The following is a 26,162-nucleotide window of genomic DNA, read 5'->3' on the forward strand; positions in this document are numbered from 1 at the left end:
TTTTTTTTTGTATTTCTTATCACTCTTGAGAGTTGAGAGTTGCGAGATTTTTACGCAATATTAACACAATCTCAATAATTTTATAATGTGAAACGGTTTAGTTAGTTATGACCTTCTCTATATCGAGCAATTTTTCTATTGATAAAATTTGTTCATATCTCCAAAGCAAAGAAATATTATTCAAGGTTATCAATTTATGTTGTTTGTCTTGCGCATAATAGATGCATTATTGCTAATAATATACATGATTAAACACAATATGACTAATACAATTTATTGACATTCAGAGAATATTATAAAAGTGCAACGAACGCGTAATGATTTGTTTGTTCACTGTTTATTTGATCTCTCAGTTTATATTTTATTTCACACTTTACAGTTAATTTATCTCGTTTAAAATTACTTAATTGTGTTTATTTTATTATATCATTAATTTAATCATTCGAAGATGAATGAAAAACAAACAACGTTATAAATAATACCGAAGACTTGACTAACTAAAATTACTCGTAAATTGCGAAAGTAATTACAAAGTCGAAAACTAATCAGTGCGATCCTTCCACTGGAATGAAACGATATTGTAATAATAAAGATTCGTTATTATCTTAAACACACCCAATAGCACTGCATCGATTTTATCACGTTCTGCTTGTATTTACCGGATGCATTATTTGAGAGTAGAAGTAGAATTTTATTTTCGAAACGGTTAATCATGTTGAAAAATATTTTAGTTAATTGTTTTAGTAATTTTAATTCGCAATTTAGTAAATTTAATTAAATAAAAGTTGAATAGTTTCAGGATGGGAATTAATTGATACAATTATTATTTTTAATAATGTTGATGCACAGAAGACAAGAAATGGTCAAGTTTGTCTTTCTGAAGTCGTGTATTTTTTTAATGAAATGAAATTGTATGTTTTTTAATACACTAATCGATTTAGCTCGTCATTGTCTATAAAATGTATGAAATCATCTCAATTAAAATAATTCGGCGTAATGCTTGTAGTTGATCGAGTTGAGCGTTAATGGTAACAAGGAATTGTGTAACGTTTATTAATTATTTGAATACTGTGTTCACTGTATTTATGAAAAATATTTTTTAATATCTGATCTACAATGCTTCACGCTTTAAAGTGAAACCAAGTGTATCGTTGCATCAGTTTGAATTATCGACAATTTTTCATTGTCATTGACACGATTATACTCTTACATATTGTCCAATTATTAAGTAAATAAGCATAAATATTATTCCAGTATAAAAATAAAAGTAACACTACATAAGTATAAAAATTATTTGTCCAATTATTAAGTAAATAAGTATAAATATTATTCCACTATAAAAGTAAAAGTAACACTACATAAGTATAAAAATTATTTGTCCAATCATTAAGTAAATAAGTATAGATATTATTCACTTGTCTGTATAGCAATTGAAATATAAAGTATCATCGTAAGTTACAATTGTATTTTTAATTTTAATTATTAAATTAAATTAATCGCAATTAATATAAATTTAATTTTAATCGTTGTACACATAAAATAGTGCATTGTGAGAGTGTTCATAAATTTTCAGTATTTGGGATTAGTAAATTATCATAGATAATATTTACGTATCCACTGCGTACTCACATCTACAATTCTCAGTCGTGTAAATCACGAATCCAACGTAAACACATTATCGTTACATCATTCTTCGTTATTGATTCAAGGAAATTCAAATGAGTACGCGTATGGTAAAATTTAATGACAGTAAATTACAATCTCCTCCGGAGCATTCATTTGAATTGCAGATCCAATAAAGAAATATCATTTACACTTCCTCGTTTTTCACACGATCCTCTTTTTGCAAAATTTAACCAATGATTTTTCTCCGCGAATAATTTAATTTTGTAGAAAATAATGAGCTGCACTAATTAATAATTATATGATTCCATTTTAGAATATAAATGCAAAAGTATCATTTATATTATTCTTTGTCTTTTGTAGAATAGTTCTTGCAAAATTTAATCAGTGGTTTCCCGACACAAATCTTTTGATATAAGTTTGCAGAAAATAATGACTTGTTAACCAATTAATCTGCCGATAATACGATTTAATTGTATAGCTTGATTTAAGAGACGAACAACATCAAATTATGACTTTCTCACTCTCTGAACGAGTAGTTCTCTAATAATTTTGTCAAACACACTCGTCAAATTTCATACGAAATACAGAAATTAGTGTCTGAACTGAAACTAGAATATTGGATTTTCTCAACGTACGAATAATCGTGTCCACACTTGATTGAAGACGGATTTATACTAACTCATTCATACTGCAGTCTTCTTATGAAACAATTCAACTTTTCCCACCTCTGCATTTTACTCCCACCTTCCGCCCTACTTTATTGCAGCTCGGCAATTCTTGAATTCTTTCTTGATTGTCAGTAACTTCTTATCTATCTTAGTCTTAGTTATCTTAATCTTAGTTATTTCAGTGATTTTTCTTTTCTTCTTTTCCTTCTTTCTCCTTTTTTTTTTTTTTTACAAATATTTTGCATAGTAATGAACTTTTGAAAAAGAAACTCTGTTTACGCAAATTCCATTTATTAACAGATCGACTAGTAGGTCAAAAAATATATTGTTCCATTAAAAAAAAAGAAAAAAAAAATGGAGATTCATTTCTTCATAGGATTTCTACGAGAAAACTATTATATTTTCGGAGTTATTTATTTTATACTTGGTCTCTATACTTTATCTAGCAGGCAGTTGGCGATCATTTGATTTGCGTTTATAGATATAAAACCGGAAAATTAAAAGATTAAGAACGGAATTATAGTATATATTATATTATATATAATTATAATATATATTATATTAAAAGCGGAATTCTATTGCATTCTATTTATTCTATATTTGATCGTCAGTTTTGAATGAATTTCAAGTGAATATCGTGTAAAATAGAATAATAAATCGTTGTCTGTTATCTTTTCGATTATCTTGCTTCAGTCGTATACGATTAATTGGGATCCAGATAATGATCATGAACATAGAAGTCCATATGATTGATTTTCTCAGTTTATAATGAAAGTTATTCATTTTGGTACAGACGATAACGATAAACGTTCTAAATAGTAATTATATCTAAATTTCTTCGTTTTAACCGGAAGCCTGAAGCTTGCAGTGCCGAAATCATTTCTGACTCATATGGATATTCCACTAATTACATATTTATCGCCCAAACGGCTCACCGATACTATAATAACACAGAGTGACGGTCCAAGATCCTCATTGATGTTGTACCAACACAGTGACAGACACCTGACTCATATAGAAACATGTAGAAGCATATAGGAACAAATAATAATCATATATTTGAATAATAAAGTTATATTTTTTTATATTTATACAATCGCTGTATCCTTGCTAGGTCCAAATACGTTGCCAATTACGTCCAAATTCCTGGTTTCCTGGAACTACATTATCCACAGTTTCTGATATATTGTCTTCTTGCATTTCGGATTCAGTGTCACTATTTGATACACTTGGTTGTTCACTGTTAGAAACGTCTTGTGCATGTTGAGCGAAAGAAGACAAAGAAATATTGCTTACAAACAACAAATAGAAAAGAATAATAAAAAGAAGAAAAATATTAATAATTGCTTCGATTTGCTGCACACATTTTTCCTCTTCGGAGCGTTTACCAGAAACTAATTTCTTTATCTTCTTCAGTTTTCGTCACTTCGGCACTTTGGCGGACACGTGATGGCCAGTTGGCGTTTGTACGTTAGTGCAATTAGGTTTGAGTTACTAAGCAACTTCCATCACTGTGATTGCATTCGAGTAGCTCTCAACACGGGTCAAAAATAACACATTAGAATTAATCGACTTCGAGAACTACACGTAATGCTAACGAGATACAGAATTTAAAACGCAATTAGTATCAAGGACAAATCAATTGACACAGTCTGGAAAATTGTATATGACAAATTAATTGTCACAGTCTGGAAAATTGTATATGACAAGAAAGAAACTAGATAAATCGCAGAAGAAACTGGCCGCAGTATGTAACTTTAGAAAAGATTTATAAAATAAAAATATATTTTAGTAATAATTAAAAATTAAATTAGTAATTAAATATTAAGTAATTAGTAATTAAATATTAAATAGTAATAATTAAAAATTAATAATATTATTAATAGTTTAAAGTAATGAAAATGAATTTTGTTAAAAAGATAAAATAAGTAAAATTTATTTCGCACCTGTTGTATCAGGGTTAATTAATTTATTTTAATAATTTTAATTATCTCGAAAGTAAATGATTTAAATATATATATATATATATATATATATATATATATATATATATATATATATATTATTTTTTTTGTAAAATAAAAAGAATAAATATATATTCAGGAATTAAATGTTTGTCGTATTTATTAATATCTAGTTTTTTTTAAAAATAAATTTAATTTATATATAATAAAAGATTTATAAGCATTGTTAAATTTTTCAACGCTCTCTTTGAGAGCTGAGATAATGAAGGAAGACATAAATATATAAATAGATACTTTCGTGGCTCAAATCATGACGTCAAAGAAATCAATTAATGACTCGTTAATAGATCGTACATAGATGTCATATCTCGATAAATTTACCTAATAACATTTCGTTATCATCAGTGTGACGTAATTAGTACGAATGAAAGCTTCTTTATTGTACTATGAACCTTTCTCCTATTGCTTACTCTAATTTTTATATTTTGACCACCTTTGGTCACCCAATTTATTTACATTACAAAAAACGCAACAGTCTACATTTATATTTAGTTTCGAGACCGATTTCGAGACATAAATTTCCATCGCATTACAGATTTTGCCAGTGAAAGAAAAATTGGTAAAAAGATAAACTTTCGATTGTTTCGAGCGAACGGAGAAACCACGTTAATCCTCTATTCTGGTCATTTTCAAGTTCAACGAGGTTGAAGGTGTCAAAATGAACATAAATGGATCGAACTTGTATGGAATCGGTGTTTCAGGACAAACGTCGATTTTGTAGTTGCGTAAGATCTTTATCAGTCCAATCTTCGTTTGATATACCGCGAAACGTGCACCTGCAATAAATTATTCAATATTAAGCATAACAAGTATAATGTAATTATATTAATTACATTATTATAATTATTACAATAGTATTATTATAATTATTTATCAATTAATTAAGTATAAAGTAGGCGAGAAATGATTTGCTAATGTTTTATTTGTGCATATAGTAGAGCCTCTTGTGCAGTTTTTATCCAATATCCGCGACACTATTATTCAAATGGATGGGCATTTTTATTATCTGAATTAATTGGGGATAATGTTCGAACAAGAAGATAGTATCTTTCATTATTACAAAAGAGATAGTGATCATTCATAAACAATCATTCATAAACAATTTTACGAGATTAATTAAATTTTAGTATTGTTGTCAAAGCCTCTTTTTTTTTATCAAAATTCTTGTATTTTGTTCCTTATTAAGGACCATTGGCACTTTACTTCATCATAGATTTAATATTTAGTCAATTTTTTTTGAATTTAATGCCATTCGAACGAAATTATTCGAATTTTAATTCCAACGTTTATTTTGATATTAATTTGTTATCTTTCATTTAAATAATTGTACAGTATGTAATTTGAAAATAAGCTTGTTTCTCTTGCGTCAAATAAACTCGAACGTTGAAATGCAAGTGTGAATGAATGCGAATGACAATTGTTAGCAAGGAGATGATTTTGTGAACCAGACAAGATTATTCAAAGAAAAAAGACGTTTCACCGCGAGTTTTTTTTTCTTTTTTTTTTTTTTTTTATTGCCAAACACGTACCGATACAATTCCTCGGTCCGTGTCCAAATGGCATATACTGCATAGGTTGGATCTTGTTGAACTTGTCCTCCGCAAATCGTTCGGGATCGTACTTCTCTGGATCCGGATAGATGTCCGGGTCTCTGTGAATGGCAAACACTGGTATCCAGAGCAACGTTCCTTTGGGAATTGTTACTTTGGTGTTCTCGAACGTGTAGTCTTCGATCGACATTCTGCTCAAAATTACCAGAGGTGGATACTTCCTCAGCGTCTCTGCAAATCGAACGATAATCGAACAAATCATTATATTGAAATTTGCACTAATTCTGCACACTCAAATACTCGCCGATGTCGCGAATTCCAGAATGTAATAATATGAAAATAATATAAATAATATAATATAATATAAAAAGCCAGTATAACGGAGATATCATGGTATTTGGCGGGTCATTCTAAATAAAAAAAAAAAAAAAAAATCATGTACATTATGCGTTTTGATTGGCTTATTTTCTATTCAGTTTTACACACCAATTCGACGTGTCGTTTCATTTTCTCTGAGAAAGCGTAGAACGCGTGTACGATACCTGAGTCGAAAATTATCTCTTAACTATGGCCGAGAAAAATTAAAATTATATTTTAACTATGGCATATTTAGACGGTCACTTACAGAACGCGAAGCATCGTGACGTTCTCACCTTGGAACACTTTGTGCAAGTATTTCATTTCCTTCATCGTTTCGTACTTCCACTCCCCGCCATTTTCCACCTCGAACTGCTTGATTTCTTCTCGCAACTTCTTCTGAATGTCCTGATTCAAAGCCAGCTCGTAAAGAGTGTTGCTAATCGTCGTCGAGGAGGTCTCGAAGCCAGCCGCGAAGAAAATGAATGCTTGCGCGGCTAATAACTCGTGCGTTAATTCTATAATAGAAAAAAAAATTGTTATTAATAATTGTTACATTATATCGATATATTATATATACGTTTGAACATTATTCAAGAAATTGTAATAAGTTTCGTCTCAGTTTTAGGAAAATCTTAACACTACAACTACCAGAATCGTCGAAACGACCAATTTTTAATTTAAGTGATCGATTTTTTTTTTACGGATAAAAATTATGACACTTTTAAGAATCTAAATGATCTCTCGTAGAGTAAGAGCTTATAGAATTTCCCTGTTTTCTTTATTTTAATGTCTCCAATGGAAATTTTATGCTTCAAATTGTTGGTAATTCTAGTGTTAGTATTTTCAATTTTCAAAAATTTTCAATTTCCAAGACCACGGTGAGGCAAGTCGTGAAAAGAAACCTCCCGTTTTCGAGAATTCGTGAGGATGTCCTTGAAAGAAAAACGAAGTTAGTAGAATTAGAAGCTTTACACTTTGAAATGACACCAAGTATACCGTATGATTTTCTTCTACGAAGTTACAACAGCTTAAGTGACAAGACAATTTTTCAATCGTCGGTGTTCGGTTCACGCTCGTTGCTGCAAACACGTTGTAAAATCCATAAATGAAGCGTGGTGGCACTAACCGATGTCTACCTTCTCGGGATGCTTTTTCAGATCCATCAGGATGTTCATGAAGTCAGGCCTGAAGACGTTGTTTTTCTCCCTGTACTCCAACGTTTCTCTGGTGATCTTTATGAACAGTTCCGTTGGCTTGTCCCACGGCAGAAGGTGAACGAGAAGCGCGTGCAACCGCGGCTCGATTTCGTGGAGTTTGGTTTTCAGCACCCTGTAGAGGCTGTTGGAGAAAATCTCTTTGCCAACTTGTCGAAATTCGCTTTCCTGTGCCGAGAGGCTGTTCATTTCGATTCCAAAGCCACAGCTTCCTACCACGTCGGTGGTGAATCTGGCGGCGAGCTCTCTCGCGTCGATCGGCTCCCCTTTTTCGACCATCGTGGCGAGATACGCCTCGAGGTGATCGGAACACTCCAGAATCAGCTGGAACATTTCTTTGAGCTTGCCGGAGGTGAACACCGGGGATAAACGAGTCCTCAGCGGTCGCCATCTCTTTCCTTCCAGTCCGAACAGATTGTTAGACATCGGATCTGCCTGTGATCGTTAAAAGAAAAAAACATCGCTGTCATTAGGTTTTGTCGCTGGTTAGCTGAGATTGAAGGCCATGGGCACGAGACAAAGTTGTTTGAGCGAACGACACACAGTGTTCATCGAGATTCGATAAGACGGATTTATAATCCATAATTCTCGTAATTACGAATTTAATTCTCAAATGAAAATTAATAAACCGGCGGAACTCTGAATATTCTTCCAACCTTTACGTGTAGAATTTTCCCGATTCTGACCTCCGTTCGTTAAAATTTGGAGGACGTGGAGCAAAATGCACAGGCTTTTTTTGTTTTCTTACTGGCTCACTCTTCAGGAATCCTCGATCCACGAACTTGGAGAAGTCTTTGATCAAGATGTCCTTGATGAAGTCAGGATCCTTGACAAATAGGACAGGCATTGTTCTTAAAAATACCCCTATCAGAGGCTCGCTCTTGTGACCATTGTAGACTCTCGAGACGAAATCTGGAAGCGATTCCTTTCCAAACATTCCCTTCAGAATGTTACCGAAACCAAGTACCGGCTCTGGTCCAGGCACTCCGTGCCTCTTCCAGAAACCGTAACGTGTCGTTAGATAACAATAGAGCGTGAACAGCGTTATCACGACTCCCCACAGTATTTCCAAGTTGTTGAACATTTTCTTCTGAAACAGTTTCCGAAATACGCGGCGAAAAAGGAAGCATTAATTCTCACAAATTCTTCGAGCAACAAAACTTTTGGTTTTCACTCAATTGAACGAATGTCTGACTATTTCCCATTCCTATTTTGTTCTATTTCATTTTTCACTTCTTGCAGTATTAAATTCTTTTCTACTTAAATTAAATTTATTTAAAGTTATTCACTAAATTATACATTTTCGATTATTTAATTGTTCCTCAGCAAGCAGTGAATTAATGGTATTTTACTTCTTTACTGTTTACATCATGCAAATTTTATTTCTTTCTATTGAATCGTCTTTCATTTAAGTTGATTAAGTTAATTAATCGCTGTTTAATTAATTTCTTTTATTTCCTATGCCAGCAAATGTGTTTTTATTGGACGAAATTTTGTTGCTATTAAATTAATGTAACGTCTCATTCTCAATTGCTCGATTGTTACTTTACTTTCGATGAGTGGTACAAATTACTTTTGACACTTTACTCTTTATTTTATCGTTAAATTTTCATCTCTTTTCATTAAGTTAGATCTTTTATTATTAAATTAATTAACTTCTACCCTTAATTTTCTATGTTTGTTACATTTATTTTCGCTGAATTAAAATTGATTTCTATATTTTCTTAAATTAAATTTACCTTAATTAAGCTATGCTTCTTTGAATTAGATTCTGTCTGTAGAACATCAAGGATTCTCTGTTTTTTTTTATCTAATCAGCACTTTGCTGATACCTTAACTGAAACAATAATAAAATGATTGTTCTCTATATAAAATATGGACACCTTACATAAGTACACTTTAAACTGATTTTGCTGTCATATCACTTATTATTCATCTACTTTGTCGAAGAAATTATTATTGGACTGTCGACAATGTTTCTTTCGAATATTTTTAATATATTAGCTAATAGTAGGGCGAATGAATAACATATCATCGCATTATCACGAGAATATTGTAGAAGCACTCTAATTTTGATAATTTTATTTATCTTCGTAATCTGAGAGCAATTGTGCCTTTTTTATTATCTGAAATTGTGCTTTTATTTTCAAGTGAGCGAAAATAAAACTAAGGCTGCATTATCTTGACTTACGTAATTTATGTGTTTAACAATTCAGTCCAATTACATTCAAACAGTGTTTTCCACTTGCATGTTATCTTATCTCCGTCAACAATGTGTGACACAATGCACTATTGGTTACTGTATTTATTCAGTATTATTTTGATAATAGTATTAATTTAAAGAAATGTTTTTAACTTAAAAATTTAGTATTAATATTTCAATTATTTTACGCGTATCTAGTTTCAATACTTTATTATATATGAATTCTTATAGATTTTCTGATCATGCATCGAATTAATCGAGACACAAACTCGTTCGAATAATCAGACAATCGTATATACGTAATACAAAAGCGTTTGAACCTCTACAGTCATATATTTTATTTATATTTCATTCAATAGCTTTCTCTTCAATTATATTTTTAATATTTTGTTTTCGTGAGATCCAGTTTGTGTGTCGTCATTTTGTGCTATTTTCAAACCTCTACTGCATCGAAAATTTTCATGCAGTAGAAGGTTTCACTGTCTCGGTTTTTCTTTTGAAATCTTATCTTGCAGATTTTCTTTTGTCGTTAGACAAAAGCCCTTCTTATCCCTTTTAGACTTAATTAATTTCAGCTATTTTTCTACTTTTTTTTTCTAAAACTCATGATATGAATAAAATAAAAGTTGTCCTCAGCCTGAATTTAAATAATTGGTCATTCGGATAATTATCATAGTGCATGCAGTGAGAGATATGTTGATTTTCTATATATACTAAAGTACTCTGGACAAGGAAATTACTATTTATATAAGAAACATTTCTTCTCAGGTTGCAGAATCAATTTGCATTTATTTTATGGTTTAATATTTAAACAAATTATATAATAATGTATATTATATATATAATAATCATAATAATTAATTTATATATAATATATAATTTATAATAATATATAATTTAATCAAATTTTATAGTCAGAATATAATTAACCTTTCGTATTATAGCTGAGCGTTATTTTTTTTGACAAATATTTATATTTATGATGAAAGTCTCTACAAAATGAAGGAAGTATTTTTCTGTGTTCTTCCAAGAAAATTATATCGATTCTAATTCACAAAATTTTCCGACATCCTTTGTTTTTGTCTTGTCAATTTTTTGTTAGAGTGAGAAGCTTGTCGCTAGCGTCAAAATTTAAACAAAATTTCAAGAAAATGGTATAAATTTCATTTTAAATATGTAAATTTAGAAAGATATTGTTCTTGATTCATTCATACGTTTTCTCGAACGCTGTTAATACTTCAATATTTGTCCGATGAATTAAGATCCATAAAGTATACGAAATCCTTCATTTCGACTAATTAAAATTTAACAAATACAAGACCGTATTCTACAAACCTTAAAAAAAAGTCTGTCGCTTTAGTTAGAGAACAAAATCCAATACCTTGAAGTTGAAAGAATTCTGTGTCACGTTTGACAACGTTCGGGTACGTACTGTTCCCGACGTTAAAATTAGAAGCTTAATACACTATGAATTTGATGAGTCACGGTGATAAGCAACAAGCTCTAAAACTATATTTTTTCGTATTAACGACTGGACAAACTGTCGTAATTATAGAGTACTGCTAGTAAAAATTAAAAAATGTAGTCAGAGAGATGATAATACTTTTTGTTTCTTTTTTTTTCGTTATTTAAAAGTCGCGTCAACTCTACTCTTATTAACGACTCAGGTAATTGTAGTCTCTTGTAGACTCTTGTTAGTTTTAGGTATTGTAAAAGGTTCTTAACTGTGTTGTCCATTAGGTTGTCATTCAGGGTGGATTTTATGTTGCACTCTAGACGTTTTTCAGTATATTTTCTGCAATCCAGAACAATGTAGTCCACCACTTTGTATAGTTCGCAGGTTGGAGGTTCTTCCTTGTGGAGGAGATGTTAGTGGATGAGTTTTGTGTGTCTTATTATGATTCTTGAGGTGATGACTTGGTCGTGTCTTGGTAGGGTGCAGGCGATGCTCTCTTCTTGAAGAAGTAGTTCTTGACTATTTTCTGTCGTGGTTCGGATGAGGATTTCCAGTTTTTATTCCAGTTTTCGTTTATTTTCTTAGAGTGTGGTTTCTTCTGGTAGGCTATTGTTGTAGTGGTTGGAGTTTGATGAGTTTGCAGCTTCATTAGCCAATTTGTCCGCTCTTTCGTTCCAAACATTGCCAATATGGGCGGGGACCCAGGTTACAGTGACTGTGTTGTTTCTATTTGTCGATTTGATAAGTAAAGCTCTTGGCATTTTTGGATGACTGGGTCATTTGTCCACGAATGAAATTATCCACATCAATTCACCTGGTCTCATTTTAAATGGCGACTCTCTTTTATTGAACTTTGAATATTAGGATTGAACGACGAACTGTTTGGATTTCTTCAATTTCTGTCGTACAATGCTAGAATTGTGTTATAATAATAAATTATATATTACATTGTTATAGTACAATATGTATTATAATTATATATTATTATAATTATATTATATAATTGTATATTATTATAATTATAACATATGCATGATATAATGTAGTATTATAATTATATTGAATAATAAATTATTTCATTACTATTACTATTTTCTAAAACCTTTTATTTACATTTATAACTATCTTTAATATTCGTATGTGTATGTATCAATATTATTTTTATAAAGAAACAGAAAACGCGCCAGGTTAAAGACGTACAATTTAACCGCTCACGCTTTAAAATAAATTATATTATTATATAACCTTTAAGTACATAAAGTCATATCAGTTGAAACATATCCACAATTTACGTCGTTTAGCTGGTGCCTCGACTCGTTGAATCGACTATATATAATTATGTATCTTTATATAATAACCAGTGGAAACAATTTGTGATGCAACACTTACATCGTTCCTAGAAACGCATACATTGCATCGGTGAAAATATGTTTGATGTACGTACATAATGTTGAACGCAACAGATGAAATTCAATCACTAATTCAAATCGGTAAAACTGACAAAATCCCAATCACAATTCTAATTCGACAAATATTTTTAGATTAATGTCTATAGTAATAGTAAATATTAATTATTATAATATTAAATATTAAATAATTAACTATTGTAATAACTATTAATTACTAATTATTGTTAAAATATTAAACATTATCTATAGTAACAGTAAATATTATTTAATAGCATTTTCTACTAGAATTATTAAATGCTTATTTTCTAATATCTACTAGATACCCCTAAACAAAAAATTATGGTTTTTATTGCAATATAAACAAATGATTAATACCTTAAATATATATTTACTAAATATATATATTAATTTTTAATATATAGATATTTACTAAATATATTTATTAATATTATATATTTATTAAATCATATATATATATATATATATATATATATATATATATATACTGAATTAAATTCAGTTCTTTAACAGCCTAATGCAACCACCCAATGCAAGACGATCGAAAACGAACTGATCTTCTGTTACTGATTGCATGAAATTATAAATACTTAGATAGCCTAAAACTAGACACAATCGAATCAATCTGCTGATAGCTATCTTTGATAACCAGACCTTTGTTCAGACTTTGTTTGATAAATATAATATAAATATAATAAATTTAATATATAATTAATTCTATCTGAACATTAAAACTATACGATGTGATAAAAGAGAAATTGTGATAAAAAATTGCGACTCTCGCGATGAATATAATAAATAAAAATCCCATTTTTATCAACTTCTTGATTTTCTTGCCTTAATCCAGAACAAAAAATGTAAGCATACTTCCTCGATTTTTCCGCATCATACATTTGCTATTCTCTTTCTTTACGTAAGAAGTAAATTACTTCTAAGAATTCTTGTAACACAAGTGTCGATAACAAAAAAACACAAGCGATTATCTCTATTATTATGACAATTTCAAATTGCCAGTCTAGTGAGTTTAAAACTCGTTTACTTTTTACATGTAGAAAATTTATAGTACAAACATGCAATTTACAATAAGATAAGATGCATACCAATTATAGATTAAATTTATATGATGCAAATTATAATAATACATAAGAATATAATAATGGATTAATTTTTTAACTATATTATGTTAAATAAATGATTAAATTTATATGTTGCAAGTTAAACTTAATTAATTTTTAATTTACACATTTAGGAAGGCATAATATTTTGAGATTTGTTCATCAAATACAAGTCTATTCAAAAATAATGAAAACGCGAGATCACGTTAATTTTTGTTAAATCTTCCAGCAATCCTCCTCTTCATTGACCGATTAAAAGTACAAATTTCTAAAATTTTATTTCTGGAAACTCGGATATTATATCTTGACATTATACTAATAAAATTCTGACATTATTCTGATGCTATACATTGGTGATCGGTCACTATTCGAAGTAAACTTTTAATAAAAAAAAATATTATCTAATCTTTTTTTCTTACTATTTTCATATGCATTAATATCCTTGATTAATGCTATCAATTGATTGAGCTTTCCTTTCAGTCAATAATTAAATTACAATTTAGCCCACTCGATCGATCAATACTTCGATATTCCCAAGTAGGATTTGAGTTAAAAATAACTGTTTAATCTTCCTGTTTATGCAATTAATTCAGATGTCAGTGTTATTTTTAAAATTCCTGGAAATTGATAAATAGAATTTGAGTTTTTGGAATAAGGCAGTTTGAAGAGATAATCATAAATAAATATTTATATTAAACGGTAATCCTTTTAAATTTTATGTTCCATTTAAATTGTATGTGCCATTAGTGAATCAAATCGTTAAGCATATAATAAACTTTATAATGAAAATAAATAAATAAATTGAAAAATATATTAATGAACAAGGTAAATTTCTAATTCTTTTAATATTCTTTAATAAAAAGTTCGTTTTATCACTTAAACCAGAAATCAATTGAAAAGTTATAATACAGTTGTTGTCGCTTTTTTAGAGAAAGAAAATTAAAAATATTTTATTATTTATATATTAAAAACATTATAATAGGCAGAAATAGGCTAAAATTGGGAAAAGCCGCTGAATTAGAAATTTATCATGAACAATAATTATTCATACATATAGATTAGTTTCAAAGTCATTAATCAGCAGAATATATATTCGATAGTACTATACATATGTGATAGAGTACTATAGTAAATGTATGCGTAGGTAATATGCACTAATAGATACAGATGCATGTGTCACAATAGTGTATCGAGTAGATAGTGCGTTTGACGAAGTTTCTTTGTGCAGTATGAATTAATTCTTCATTAATAAGGTGCTTTATATACACATAAATTTTTTATACAACATAATTTATTATTAAAGTTATTTATTTAATGAAAATACATGTACATTATATCATTACGCTTTTAATTTAGATTGTAATGTAAAATCGGAGGTTATGTGTATATTCTTTAAGTGAACTTGAAAATCTCGAAATATTATATCATTCTTCATCAATACACTTTATATGACATAATTTATTATGAAACAATTATTTATTTAATGATAATATACGTACATTATATTATCACGCTCACATAAGATTAGAGGTTATGTGCGTAGGCTTTGTTTATGTGAACTTGAATGAAAATCTCGAAATATTGCGAATATTAAGGAATAAATCTTACTATGTACTATTGTAAATTATCATTACGAGTTATTAGATAACACTTTTTTGTATTTAAAAAAAAAAGACTGCATTAATAAATTGATACGTCATGATACGTAAAATTTATTATAAAATGGAAAACGCATGTTAGGGATATGAATATTGGACACGTAGCAAACATTTCAAAGAAAATGAATAACAAATAGATAACATATTTAAAATATTCGTGCAGAATAACTTTTGTTACACCTCTGGTGGTTATATTGACGATGAATGTTATTTTAAACGTGATTCACCAATTTTATTCATTCGCGAAATCATATTTATTTATAAGTGACATATGAACTTTCGTAATCGGTCAGAAAGTTAATGACTGATATTGAAGTGACAATTGTTTTTGGAAGTTTTCAATTGTGCACCTGTTAATACTTTCATACCGTTTATCTTAAAATTTTTTTGTCTTTTTTTTCTTTCTGTACTGCTTTTTATGTGTGGCAAAACGTACTTGGAAGGTGTTCAAATTTTTCATCCGTAAAAAACGTAAACAACATATGCAGTTAAAAAATTATAGATAAAACTATATATTTCATAGGTTACAGGTTATCAAATTTTGTATTTCTGTGCTCTTGTTCGATTTCTACTCAATTAATGTCTCTCATTCAAAGACAGTGTTGTGTAAATCATTAATTACATATTAAGAACATCACAGGTAATATTGTATTTTATAAATTAATATTAATGTTTTATTGATTCACATCTGTATATATGGCCATTTTGATAAAAAGAGGTAAAGCATATATTTTGGAGAAAGCATTCGTTCATATCAGTTGTTACATTTCATCTGTAAAAGGAAAACACAGATTAAGATTAACTTCTTATTAAATTGGGCAATGGCTCTTGGTATTTTACAGTTTGCCTCCAGGAATTCAATCAAGTATCCATTAGTTTCCAAGATGTCTACATCTATGTCAGTTGACGAACGTATGTTAAAAGGAATAAGAAGAATAATTCCAAATTTGAATAATACCAAGTACAAAGGTCAAGATGGTCGAATTGGGATATTTGGCGGTAGTACTGAATATACTGGTGCACCATATTATGCAGCAATGAGTGCACTCCGCACTGGATGTGACCTAGTTCATATATTTTGCGTGAAAGAAGCAAGCGTACCATTGAAATCATTCAGCCCAGAGCCTATTGTTCATCCAGTTTTAGACCAGTATGATGCAATCAAGCAAATAAGACCATGGCTTGATCGTTTACATGTGATTGTGATTGGGCCAGGTCTTGGAAGAGACGATAAGATATTTAAAACCATTGTTGAATTAATTTCAATTTGTCGTGACATGAAAAAGCCACTAGTGATCGATGCTGATGGATTATTTTTAATTAACCAGAAGCCTGATATCATAAAAGAATATCCAGGTGTTGTTCTTACTCCAAATGCGATGGAATTCAGTCGTCTTGTGAAAGCAGTATTTGACAAAAATGTCCCACCAACGCCAACGGTTAAAGCCAATGATGTTAAGCATTTAGCAGATACGTTTGGGAAAAATGTAGTTATTTTGCACAAAGGAGCTAAAGATGTAATTGCAGATGGGCACAAAGGTACAGAAGCTGTATCGTGTGGATTAGCAGGTTCTGGAAGAAGATGCGGGGGTCAAGGGGATTTGCTAAGTGGAGCGTTAGCTGTATTTTGGTGGTGGGCTATCTGTGCAGGAAGTAGTGAAAGTGCTTTATCACCTCCGATAGCTGCATGTTACGCTGCATCTAGATTAGTGAGAGAATGCAATGCGTCTGCATATAAGATAAAGCAAAGAGGAATGCTAACGTGTGATATTCTAGAGCAAATACAACCTGTCTTTGCCAGAATTTTTGAAACACATTGCAACAAGTGAGCTGCTGATGCGAAATATTTTTATATAAAATATGTTAATTTTGTTTAACAAGATGTTTATGTATATATTGGGTAGATTAGTTAGGGATAGCCGATAAATGTGTTGATATTGGTTATAGAACATCATCATTCAATGGGAGAAGTCGAACACGAAGCACTGATTCCTGAATTATATCTATAATAATTTTAATCTTTCATTGTACCAACGTTTAATAGGATACATTTCTGAACATATTAAATTATGGAACAATAAAGTTATATCGAGGGTTGTACCATTAAAAAGGGGAACTAAATTCAGGAATTTAAAAATTACAATAAGTCTACTATAACTAATGATAGATTTTTTTTTTTAATGTCATTGACTGCATTATAAAATAAATAAAATATTTTGTAAGTTTTCGTAGACTTAATTTTACTAATTCTCTTTTTCTTTTGTTTGGATTATTTTCATATTTACAAATGATGCATTTTAGTAATGTCTTGCTGTGAGAACTTTCTTTCTACAATGAAGTAATTCAATTTCTTGTTACGTTCATAACAAGTATTGAAAATTATTTACATTATATTACTATGGATTAATTATTGTATGTTAAAGTAAAATAATGTAAATAATTTATAAATCGCAGAAATTAACTAATTAATCCAATTTTTAATTTAAAACAGTTCACAATTAAGTTTTCTTCACGCGCGACTAAAAATTACTTGAACATAAAAAGAATATTTCTTAATCGACCATCAGTAATAATAACAATTAAGTACTTTTACTTCTATTTGCAATAAAAAATACTTTACTTTCATTTATAATAAACAATTGTTATTTCTTACTAAGTACTTACTAAGTTCCGTGTAAAGTCAGAATTTCAGTAATAAAAATCCCTTTAAGTACAGAGCTCTGTAAACGAGAAAACTCATTACTGATGAGAGGAGTAAGAAATATCTCTTTTTCGTTGCCTCAGTTTAATACTATACATTTATATATCAGTTAGAAAAACGTTAATATATTAAATATACCGTATTATTATTAAATTATTTGATTATAGGTCATTCGAGAAGTCCGTCGTATTTAATCAAAAATTAATTTCTACTCGTCTCTCTCTATTGTACTATGTACTTCACTGGTACTTTGCTCAGAATTATGCCTAATATTAACGCATATAAAAATCATTCGCTGCTAACTAAATAAAAAATTTCCACTCTTGAATGGCGCGATATCTCAGAAGAACAGTTGCAACTGTAGATTTTTTTCGCTAGCATGCCCTAAAATCCTACAAATATCAAAGTTTACGAAACCATCGTTCATTGACAGCTCCCTTTTTATACTGTTGTCTTTCATTTCTACGCTAAAAGTAATCTTGTCAGTAAGTACCACCGGGGCTCGACGTTTCATGAATACTGTATAAAAAAAAAAAAAAAAAACGAAAACAGATCGCAGTATCTACACGATTTTTGGCATGAATATACCGAATACTGTCTGTCCGCATCAGGAGATGTCTTTCGCTAACTAATGTAGACTCGCGATGCTTGTTCAACGTAAATTATTCATCTAACCCGTAAAATTATCGTCGTCGTTCGAGTCGTCGGTGAAACTACGAGTAAAACGTTAACACCGAAGTGTGGTTCCCGCGTATCAAAAGCGTCGGCGGCATGTCTTTGGTTAAAGCTTCCAACCAGGCCATGTAAAGCGGGGCTGAGACCGCTCCCTTCCTCGGCATTGGCAACGACCTGCGATTCACAAAAGATCATTTTGCAAGGAATCACATTCGTTTATATTACGTTAGGGTCGCCCATTTTATATAGTCACGTACATCACAACCAACGTGGATTGATTGGAGTTTTCTAATAACAGTTCCCGCAGTCTGAGCTGCCGGTACGTCTTGTCTTTCAAAGACTGAAGTTCCAGTTCCGTCACGCAGCATTCTACAATGAAATTATCATTTCAATTAGCCGTCGTCGATAATTAATTCGAGTGCTTCCGTATTATCATGTGATACGATCTCTTCCTTTTTTTCATTTTTTAATCAAACGTGCACTTAACCTGTGTCAGCAGGCTCGTTTCTCCGAAAATCAGATATAAGTTTATCGAAGAAATCCAGCGTCTCTTGCTTCGGCTGAACGCTTATGTCGTCTACCATCTTCAGACTGGTATATCTTATCCTGAATTTTGCCATTATCTCGGCCATTCTGGAAATTGTCGATTGCGTGTAGTTGATTGATCGTCGCACGGATTATTTTTAATTAGAGGCATTTTCAAGCATGGAGTTTGATATTTGAAGATAGTAAAATAAAAGGAAGATTTGTTGAACGTAAGCCTCTAAATCACACGTCTCATAAATTATTTGTGCTTAACTTACTCTTTTTCTTGTGCCACGATATCCTGTTTGTGATTGGCCAACGCGAAAATTCGCATCTTACAGTGCTCCCAATACGAGCGTGTGCTGATAATATATGGAAGAAGGATCGTCAGACCTGTTGAAGAAAAATGTCTGCCACTTAAAAATGAGTACATCCTTCTCGATTAAATAATCGTTAGGTCATGGATTTTTGTGGATTTGTAGAAAATTGAAAATTGCAAAAATACGCACATTAGGTAGAAAATTTGAAGCTGCGAAAATACGCACAATATAAAATATCCAGAGTAGAATGTTTGCTATAATGTACAGCAGATAAAACAATTTTCTGTTTAGCTCTTGTTTTTTTTTTTTTTTGTTTTGTTTTAATTATGCTCGTAAGAATTTAAAAATATATGAAAATTCGCAGTCGTAAAAATAAAATTTCAACGATAACAGATAAACGTAGTATTTTTAACACGACTGTGAAATATTTGCTCTTCAAACACTGAATATTAAATATTTGCTATTAAATTAAATATTTGATGAATTTACAGTTCGCTTCAGAATTGTTACATTTAATTTGTTGATTAAATCATTGTGTAAAAGATATCTGGAAGTAGTAAGATAAATAGTACAAGTAACAGATAAATTGATTAAATAAACGCGAATTAATTTAGACAAGTATGTTAGTTAAATATACCAATTGTATGATAAATATCTGAGTTAATTGCAGACATTAAGTAGAGTAAACATTTTATGAATTACCTCCATCATCATACAACCACCATACATCAATTGTGCCATTTTTATGCTTCCTTTGGAAGATTGCTAAGCGTTCAGGTACAGGTGTCATTGCATGCCGCTTTTCCCTAGATTATTAAAGTATATTTATTAGTTATTCTTGGAAATGTTGACATTATTAATAATATTAATATTTAATTATTTAAAATTTGGAAACTAATAATTGTTTTATATTTTATTTTTCTAATATTATGCTGATGAAGTACAACAGCGTAATTCCACGGAAATTGGCCTTATTTTTTTTTGGAATACATTTAAATAAATTGAAAGAATTGTTACATAAAAAATTGATTTTTACTCAATTACAAGACAATCGACGAAAAATTTGATTTACAAATGAAGAAAAACATAATATTGCCATCCATCGGATTAATTTAATTGGCCATCTCCTCTGGAATTAGCCTATAGAAAATAAAATTACAAATAAAAATTAAAATCAGAATAAAATTTTCCGAATGTCGACACGTAACTCTCAAGTCGTATAATACTACGAAGGCTTTTAAAATTTTTAATAGCCTATTAAAACCTTAACGTAGTACACGATCTGAATTCTGAACTCACATTAACTTTTCTATCGCGTGCTTCCGTTTGTGCTTCAAATGATCGCGGGCACTTCCGTGAGTAGGCGAATCCCGAATGATTTGTGGACCATCCACCGGCACGAATTGAGTTCCTGAAACAGAATTGCGAATCGACCGGATACAACGAATCTCAAATCGATCGAGATTTTCATGTTAGGAAATAAGATGACGATGAAAAAAATAAAGGAGGAAGAACTTCCCTAACAAACCATATGCACAAAATTATAGATACCCATTGTCGGCACGCTTTGAACTCTTGGAATTTGGCTGGACATGGACAGATTGCTGTCCACGTGCATCAGAGTGTTCACTGTTAGGTCGTAGCTACTTTGCGCCAAGACGCCATGTTCGTCGTCCCCGTTCGCGGTCGCAACTTCACAACAATCCAAGCCCTCCGCAATTCGTAACATTGCCACCGCTAATTTCTGATCGAACGCGTTGCTGCGAAAAGGGATGAAAAGTTTTCTTCGTTCCAGTTTGCCACGATCAACGATAACTTGAACTTACTGAAGGACGTTGAAGTATTCTTGAAGGTCCTTGTGGTTGCACGTTGACCAGTGTGTTTTGTAGCCCATTAGAACGACGTTCGGTGCCAGTTTCCCGACACCTGTTGCCTGCATCAACGCCGACGCACCTCGTTCGAAGTTCAAGTCCTCCACCACGTGGTAGAACGACTTAATACGTTGCTGGTGTAACCACGCGTAACCATTTCTCAGCCGCATCGATCGTAAACGATACGACAAACGAGTCTGGAGAAACGTAAAACTTTGAATCATCGAAAGGTTCAAATTGGATTCACGATGCTGTTACGAGAGTGTGGAAGAAAAAAAAAAAAAATCGGTTAGTGGCACAGAATTCGATGGAAAATTCAAATCGAAAGTGTTATTATGAATGTGAGAGAGGAAGAGATTGGAGAAATTGTGAGTGATCGAAATAGAAAAATGGGATTGGATTCGGTACAAATGCGTTTAACATACTACGCAGGTGACAACAAAGATAATAAACAGCTAATTGAAAAAATGTGGTTGAAGTAAATAATTGAAAACGCGAGTTAAAGTGAACATGGAGATTGGCAGTCGATGACTGTTTGATTGAAAATGCGATTAAAGGTTAGGAACATGCAATTCTATGAAAGATCGAATCGAGGTGCGAGTGTGCATTCACGATGCTGTTATAAAAAACAAAGAGGAAGAGGAAAAACGAAATAGCTGGAAACGTAGAATTATCAGTGAAGATCAAAAGACAGGCGTGTAAATCTGTTTATTTAAACTGTGTACCGGGTATATTTCGCCGGAAATCAACAGCGAGTGGTTTTTCGTGATGAGATTTGCCAGATGCAGCAACGCTGGCCTGGCGCCAGGGGCTCCGCTCAGTGCCAAAATTTGAGGTGCATAATTTTTGACATGTTCGTCGATGGAATTCAATCTGCAACGATTTAACTCGATTACGATCGAATAGAAATAGAAACGTGTCTCGAGCCGCGGAAAACAGAAAATTAGAGAGTGACAAGGAAATGTGACGAAACGATGGCACTTTTGATCTGTATACTGCTGATATTTATATCGGCAAATTCATATTTCTACGAACACTTTTGAAGAAATGGGAACTGAGGGAAAATCTGTTTTATCTGACAAGTATTTTTCATACTACGCGCAATCTGTTTATTTTTGCATCCTTAATACCATTATAGTTTATATTATAGTATAATTATAATTAATACCTAAATATAGTTAATACTTATTAATATAATTATACTATAATTATACTATATATAATGGTATTAATTATAATTAATACTACATTATAGTTAATACTATAATTATAATATTAATTATAATTATACTATAATTATACTATATATAATGGTATTAATTATAATTGATACTACATTATAGTTAATACTATAATTATACTATATATAATGGTATTAATTATAATTGATACTACATTATAATTAATACTATAATTATACTACATATAATGGTATTAATTACAATTAATACTACATTATAGTTAATACTATAATTATACTATATATAATGGTATTAATTATAATTAATACCATTATTGATATTATAGTATAATTATAATTAATATCATTATAGTTTATATTATAGTATAATTATAATTAATACCATTATAATTGATATTATAGTATAATTATAGTTAATAACATTATAGGAAATATTTTGTATATGAAAGTTTATATTCCTTGCTGTACGACGAACTTCTTTTTTTTATTTCTCGTTCCTGAAGTGTTTCATAGAAAATTTATCACTGTATATTTGATCAGAGATATCAGTCTTTGGATTTCAGATTATCATTCTGTCAGATATTCGTGATTTTCTATTTTCTTGCGCTTGAATTTCCCTGGTGTCATTTCCTATAAATATCTCCAAGAAAGACCGGTAAATTTATTAATCCAAATGCAAAATAGCGACGTTTGCGTTTTTTTGAGCAACCCGAGAAAATTGTAAAAAGATTACAGTGATATATCCTCACCGATAAACGATAGAAAGCGCAGTCTTGTACGTCTGTGCCTGCGTGCTGCTACCCCAGTTCACGTCTGGTTTCCGATACACCACGATCAAGTACAACGCGAAGATAATGACGAACGTGACGAGCGAAGTCACCCAGTCGATGAGGAACATTATCGACACGCACGTGATGAAACCGGACAAAGACAGCCAGGTGTTGTAATACTGTAGAGCAGAAAGAATTTCCCTCCTCAGTTGTCATCGTCGCTGGTTTGCGATTGAGCGTGTGTGCACACTTGGGGAAATATTATTTTTAATACGAGATTGCACTCACTCGGAAAGTAGGTCGCCACCCGAGAGGGCGAATAAGCGCCGCGTGAAACGTGCAGAAGTTAATCAACGCGTACGATGCTAAATAAAAGTTGGAGATCAGAGGCGCGACTGCGTTCAAGTTCGCTGGAAAATAACAGGCGTGGTTCAGTGAGTTTTTTTTTTTTTTTTTTGCTCGATGCTTGCAACAAAACTGTTGTTCGATTTCTCGCTCGTACGTACCTATAAGAAGGAACAGCACCGCGACGAAGAACGTGAGAACGTAGCCGCGATAAGGTTCACCGTGTTTCCCGTAACCTTTGCTAAAGTAAATCAGACCGGGGTAAATTCTGTCTCGTCCCAGCGCTTGTATCAGCCGCGGCACCGACAGCAAGTTCGTCAACGCTGTCGAGAGGGTTGCCGCGAAACAGCCGGCGTAGATGAACGGGCCCCACACCGACATAAGCTGCATGACCTGAAAATGAAAAAGGAAAGAAAAAATGCAATTTATCGCGAACAATTCATCGTTTCGATCTTTGGATGTTTTTGACTTCTACGAACATTTCTTTTGGTTTGAATCATTAATAACGTAAACCCATCTTTTTTTTTTTTTTTTTTTTTTTTTTTTTTTTTCTCTTTTTTTTTTTTTTTTTTTTTTTTTTTGTTCATCCCTATTTCCTTTTCTTCGTTTATTTATATATTTTTTTTTATTTAAGATCTTTTGATTGATGAACTATTGTTTACGTCGCGCTTGATTACGATTCTTCGTAATTAGAACAATTGGATTTTATTTTTGTTCTTTGGTGCACATTGGTGTACATTTCCGCTTCAGCAAATTAAGATTTTCTCTCGAAGGAAGTAATAGCTTCTTCAAATAATTATACGTATATATTACTTATTATTTTTATTATGTGTATCATTGTGAAATTTTGTGTAATTAATTAGAGTTGCATGATTTCGAACGAAACGAGAATATTCTAATTCCAACAGAAATCGAAGTTAGAATTAAAGTAAGAATTTTCTAAACGTGATGATTAAATATAATTAAATAATGGCCATTCTGCAAAAAAAAAAAAAAAGAGAAAAATCATCTGTTTAAAATAATCTAAAAATTTCTTCAACAAACTTCGATTTCAATTTCCGTGATTAATCGATCCATTAATTGCGTCGTTTCATACCGAGTAACTGTTGTGTAATCCGTAAGTGCAGTTGACGTTCGGCATACAGCTTATGATGGTATTGTTTGCGTCGACAAAGCCGCTGGCATCCCTTAGAGCTGCCCCACCAGCGAAGAGAACAAAAGTGACATAACTGACCATTGAGATTAGCAGTGCAAGAAGAGTCCCGATCGGTATGCTACTCGCCGGGTCCTTCAAATCGCCGGAGATGTTGGCGCCAGCCTGAATCCCGGTCACAGATGGAAAGAAAATGGCGAACACGGAGAAGAACGTATGGTTGTTGTTCTCGGAGAAACGATAGTCCGGGCCGAAATTGTTCGAAAATACTTCAGCTGAAATTTTTAATGATATTAATACTTTAAAATTCTGACTTTTTAAGAGTATTTTCCTTGTAAGATATTTAAAATTCTGACTTTTTAAGAATATTTCCCTTGTAAGATATTAACACTTTAAAATTCTGACTTTTTAAGAATATTTTCCTTGTCAAATATGTATTGAGAATGGAAGATACTACAGAGTTTCATTCGTTTGTGGGAAATGCAAAAATGCATGATATTTTAAAAATAATAATACATGGAACATCTGTGCTCGTTATAATGTTTGAGGGATGAAAACAACCTCTCTATTTGGATTCTGTCCTCTTAAAACTAAAATTGCAAATAAAAATACAGATGAAGTATCAGGGAAATTAAAGTGCAAAATTCACACACACAAGTCAAATTTCAAATTCCTATTTCTAGAAATTACTATTTACTATTGTATAATTTATAAAATTTCTGTGAAAAGATGTGAATTCAAATTTGTATAAATAGTAGTCTCAGTAGTGTTATACAATATTTATAAAGTAAAATTTAACGTACAAGAAAAATTATGAATTCAAATTTGTATAAATAGTAGTCTCAGTAGTGTTATACAATATTTATAAAGTAAAATTTAATGTACAAGAAAAATTATAAATTCAAATTTGTATAAATAGTAGTCTCAGTAGTGTTATACAGTATTTATAAAGTAAAATTGTTATACAATATTTATAAAATAAAATTTAACGTACAAGAGAATCCAAGGAATCCTTGTGCTTGTTGCAGTGGATACTTCGGTCCTATGATAGTACCGATGACAAAATCGAAAATAGCTGCGATGATGATGGCTATGAGGAAATTTTGAGCCTGAAAAAGAAAAATTACTTGATTGAATATTTTCAAAAACGAGTAAAAAGATTATAACTATTTAACTAAATATTAACTGCCATAGTAATTTTTATTCACATAAATATCTTGGCATAATCATAGATATCGTGAACAAAAAAAAATTTAAATAACATAAATAGATATAAAAATAATATTACTTATTTGTTTAT

General features: G+C 31.0%; 4 protein-coding genes across 16 annotated transcripts in view; 1 reads left to right on the forward strand and 3 right to left on the reverse strand.

The window, feature by feature from the left end:
- The window catches only part of LOC122529368 (probable cytochrome P450 6a14), an 8,589-nt gene extending 6,241 nt beyond the window's left edge, over positions 1-2,348 (reverse strand). Inside the window, exon 1 of one of the 3 annotated variants that reach the window (XM_043655432.1) lies at positions 2,262-2,348. The gene's annotated coding sequence lies outside the window, so the exon portion shown is untranslated. Of the gene's footprint in view, positions 1-1,629; positions 1,867-2,172 lie in introns of those variants that run through there. The other 2 variants (XM_043655433.1, XM_043655431.1) reach the window with 2 other exon arrangements.
- A 2,106-nt stretch (positions 2,349-4,454) lies between these two features.
- LOC122529370 (probable cytochrome P450 6a14) lies at positions 4,455-11,071 on the reverse strand. 5 transcript variants are annotated; one of them, XM_043655441.1, is made up of 7 exons: positions 10,981-11,071; positions 9,182-9,279; positions 8,191-8,529; positions 7,355-7,877; positions 6,522-6,743; positions 5,848-6,099; positions 4,455-5,094 (listed from the first exon to the last, which is right to left on the reverse strand). In XM_043655441.1, exons 3-7 carry the CDS (start codon positions 8,524-8,526, stop codon positions 4,925-4,927), a joined length of 1,503 nt encoding a protein of 500 aa, XP_043511376.1. In that variant the 5' UTR covers positions 8,527-8,529; positions 9,182-9,279; positions 10,981-11,071; the 3' UTR covers positions 4,455-4,924. The 5 variants fall into 5 exon arrangements, with proteins under 5 accessions (XP_043511376.1, XP_043511374.1, XP_043511375.1 ...); XM_043655439.1 differs by having other exon boundaries at positions 8,191-8,532; XM_043655440.1 differs by having other exon boundaries at positions 8,191-8,532; positions 11,027-11,070.
- A 3,725-nt stretch (positions 11,072-14,796) lies between these two features.
- On the forward strand, positions 14,797-17,383 carry LOC122529352 (ATP-dependent (S)-NAD(P)H-hydrate dehydratase). 2 transcript variants are annotated; one of them, XM_043655386.1, is made up of 3 exons: positions 14,797-14,896; positions 16,144-17,126; positions 17,249-17,383. In XM_043655386.1, exons 2-3 carry the CDS (start codon positions 16,186-16,188, stop codon positions 17,295-17,297), a joined length of 990 nt encoding a protein of 329 aa, XP_043511321.1. In that variant the 5' UTR covers positions 14,797-14,896; positions 16,144-16,185; the 3' UTR covers positions 17,298-17,383. The 2 variants fall into 2 exon arrangements, with proteins under 2 accessions (XP_043511321.1, XP_043511322.1); XM_043655387.1 differs by lacking the exon at positions 14,797-14,896 and adding an exon at positions 14,938-15,941.
- Positions 17,384-18,377: 994 nt separating this feature from the next.
- Positions 18,378-26,162, reverse strand: part of LOC122529350 (bumetanide-sensitive sodium-(potassium)-chloride cotransporter) — a 33,252-nt gene continuing 25,467 nt past the window's right edge. For 5 of the 6 annotated variants that reach the window (XM_043655382.1, XM_043655383.1, XM_043655381.1 and 2 more), the window contains 14 exons: positions 25,857-25,971; positions 24,806-25,137; positions 23,871-24,102; positions 23,653-23,774; positions 23,344-23,543; positions 22,119-22,266; positions 21,349-21,590; positions 21,074-21,282; positions 20,822-20,933; positions 20,225-20,328; positions 19,481-19,595; positions 19,165-19,310; positions 18,935-19,046; positions 18,378-18,851 (listed from right to left, as the gene is read on the reverse strand). In XM_043655382.1, coding sequence (XP_043511317.1) covers positions 18,716-18,851; positions 18,935-19,046; positions 19,165-19,310; positions 19,481-19,595; positions 20,225-20,328; positions 20,822-20,933; positions 21,074-21,282; positions 21,349-21,590; positions 22,119-22,266; positions 23,344-23,543; positions 23,653-23,774; positions 23,871-24,102; positions 24,806-25,137; positions 25,857-25,971 — 2,325 coding nt within the window. In that variant the 3' untranslated portion in view covers positions 18,378-18,715. Of the gene's footprint in view, positions 18,852-18,934; positions 19,047-19,164; positions 19,311-19,480; positions 19,613-20,224; positions 20,329-20,821; positions 20,934-21,073; positions 21,283-21,348; positions 21,591-22,118; positions 22,267-23,343; positions 23,544-23,652; positions 23,775-23,870; positions 24,103-24,805; positions 25,138-25,856; positions 25,972-26,162 lie in introns of those variants that run through there. The other variant, XM_043655385.1, reaches the window with a different exon arrangement.

The sequence above is a fragment of the Frieseomelitta varia genome, unplaced genomic scaffold, assembly GCF_011392965.1.
Source record: "Frieseomelitta varia isolate USP_RPSP 00005682 unplaced genomic scaffold, Fvar_1.2 scaffold_285, whole genome shotgun sequence".
Taxonomy (NCBI): Eukaryota; Metazoa; Arthropoda; class Insecta; order Hymenoptera; family Apidae; genus Frieseomelitta; species Frieseomelitta varia.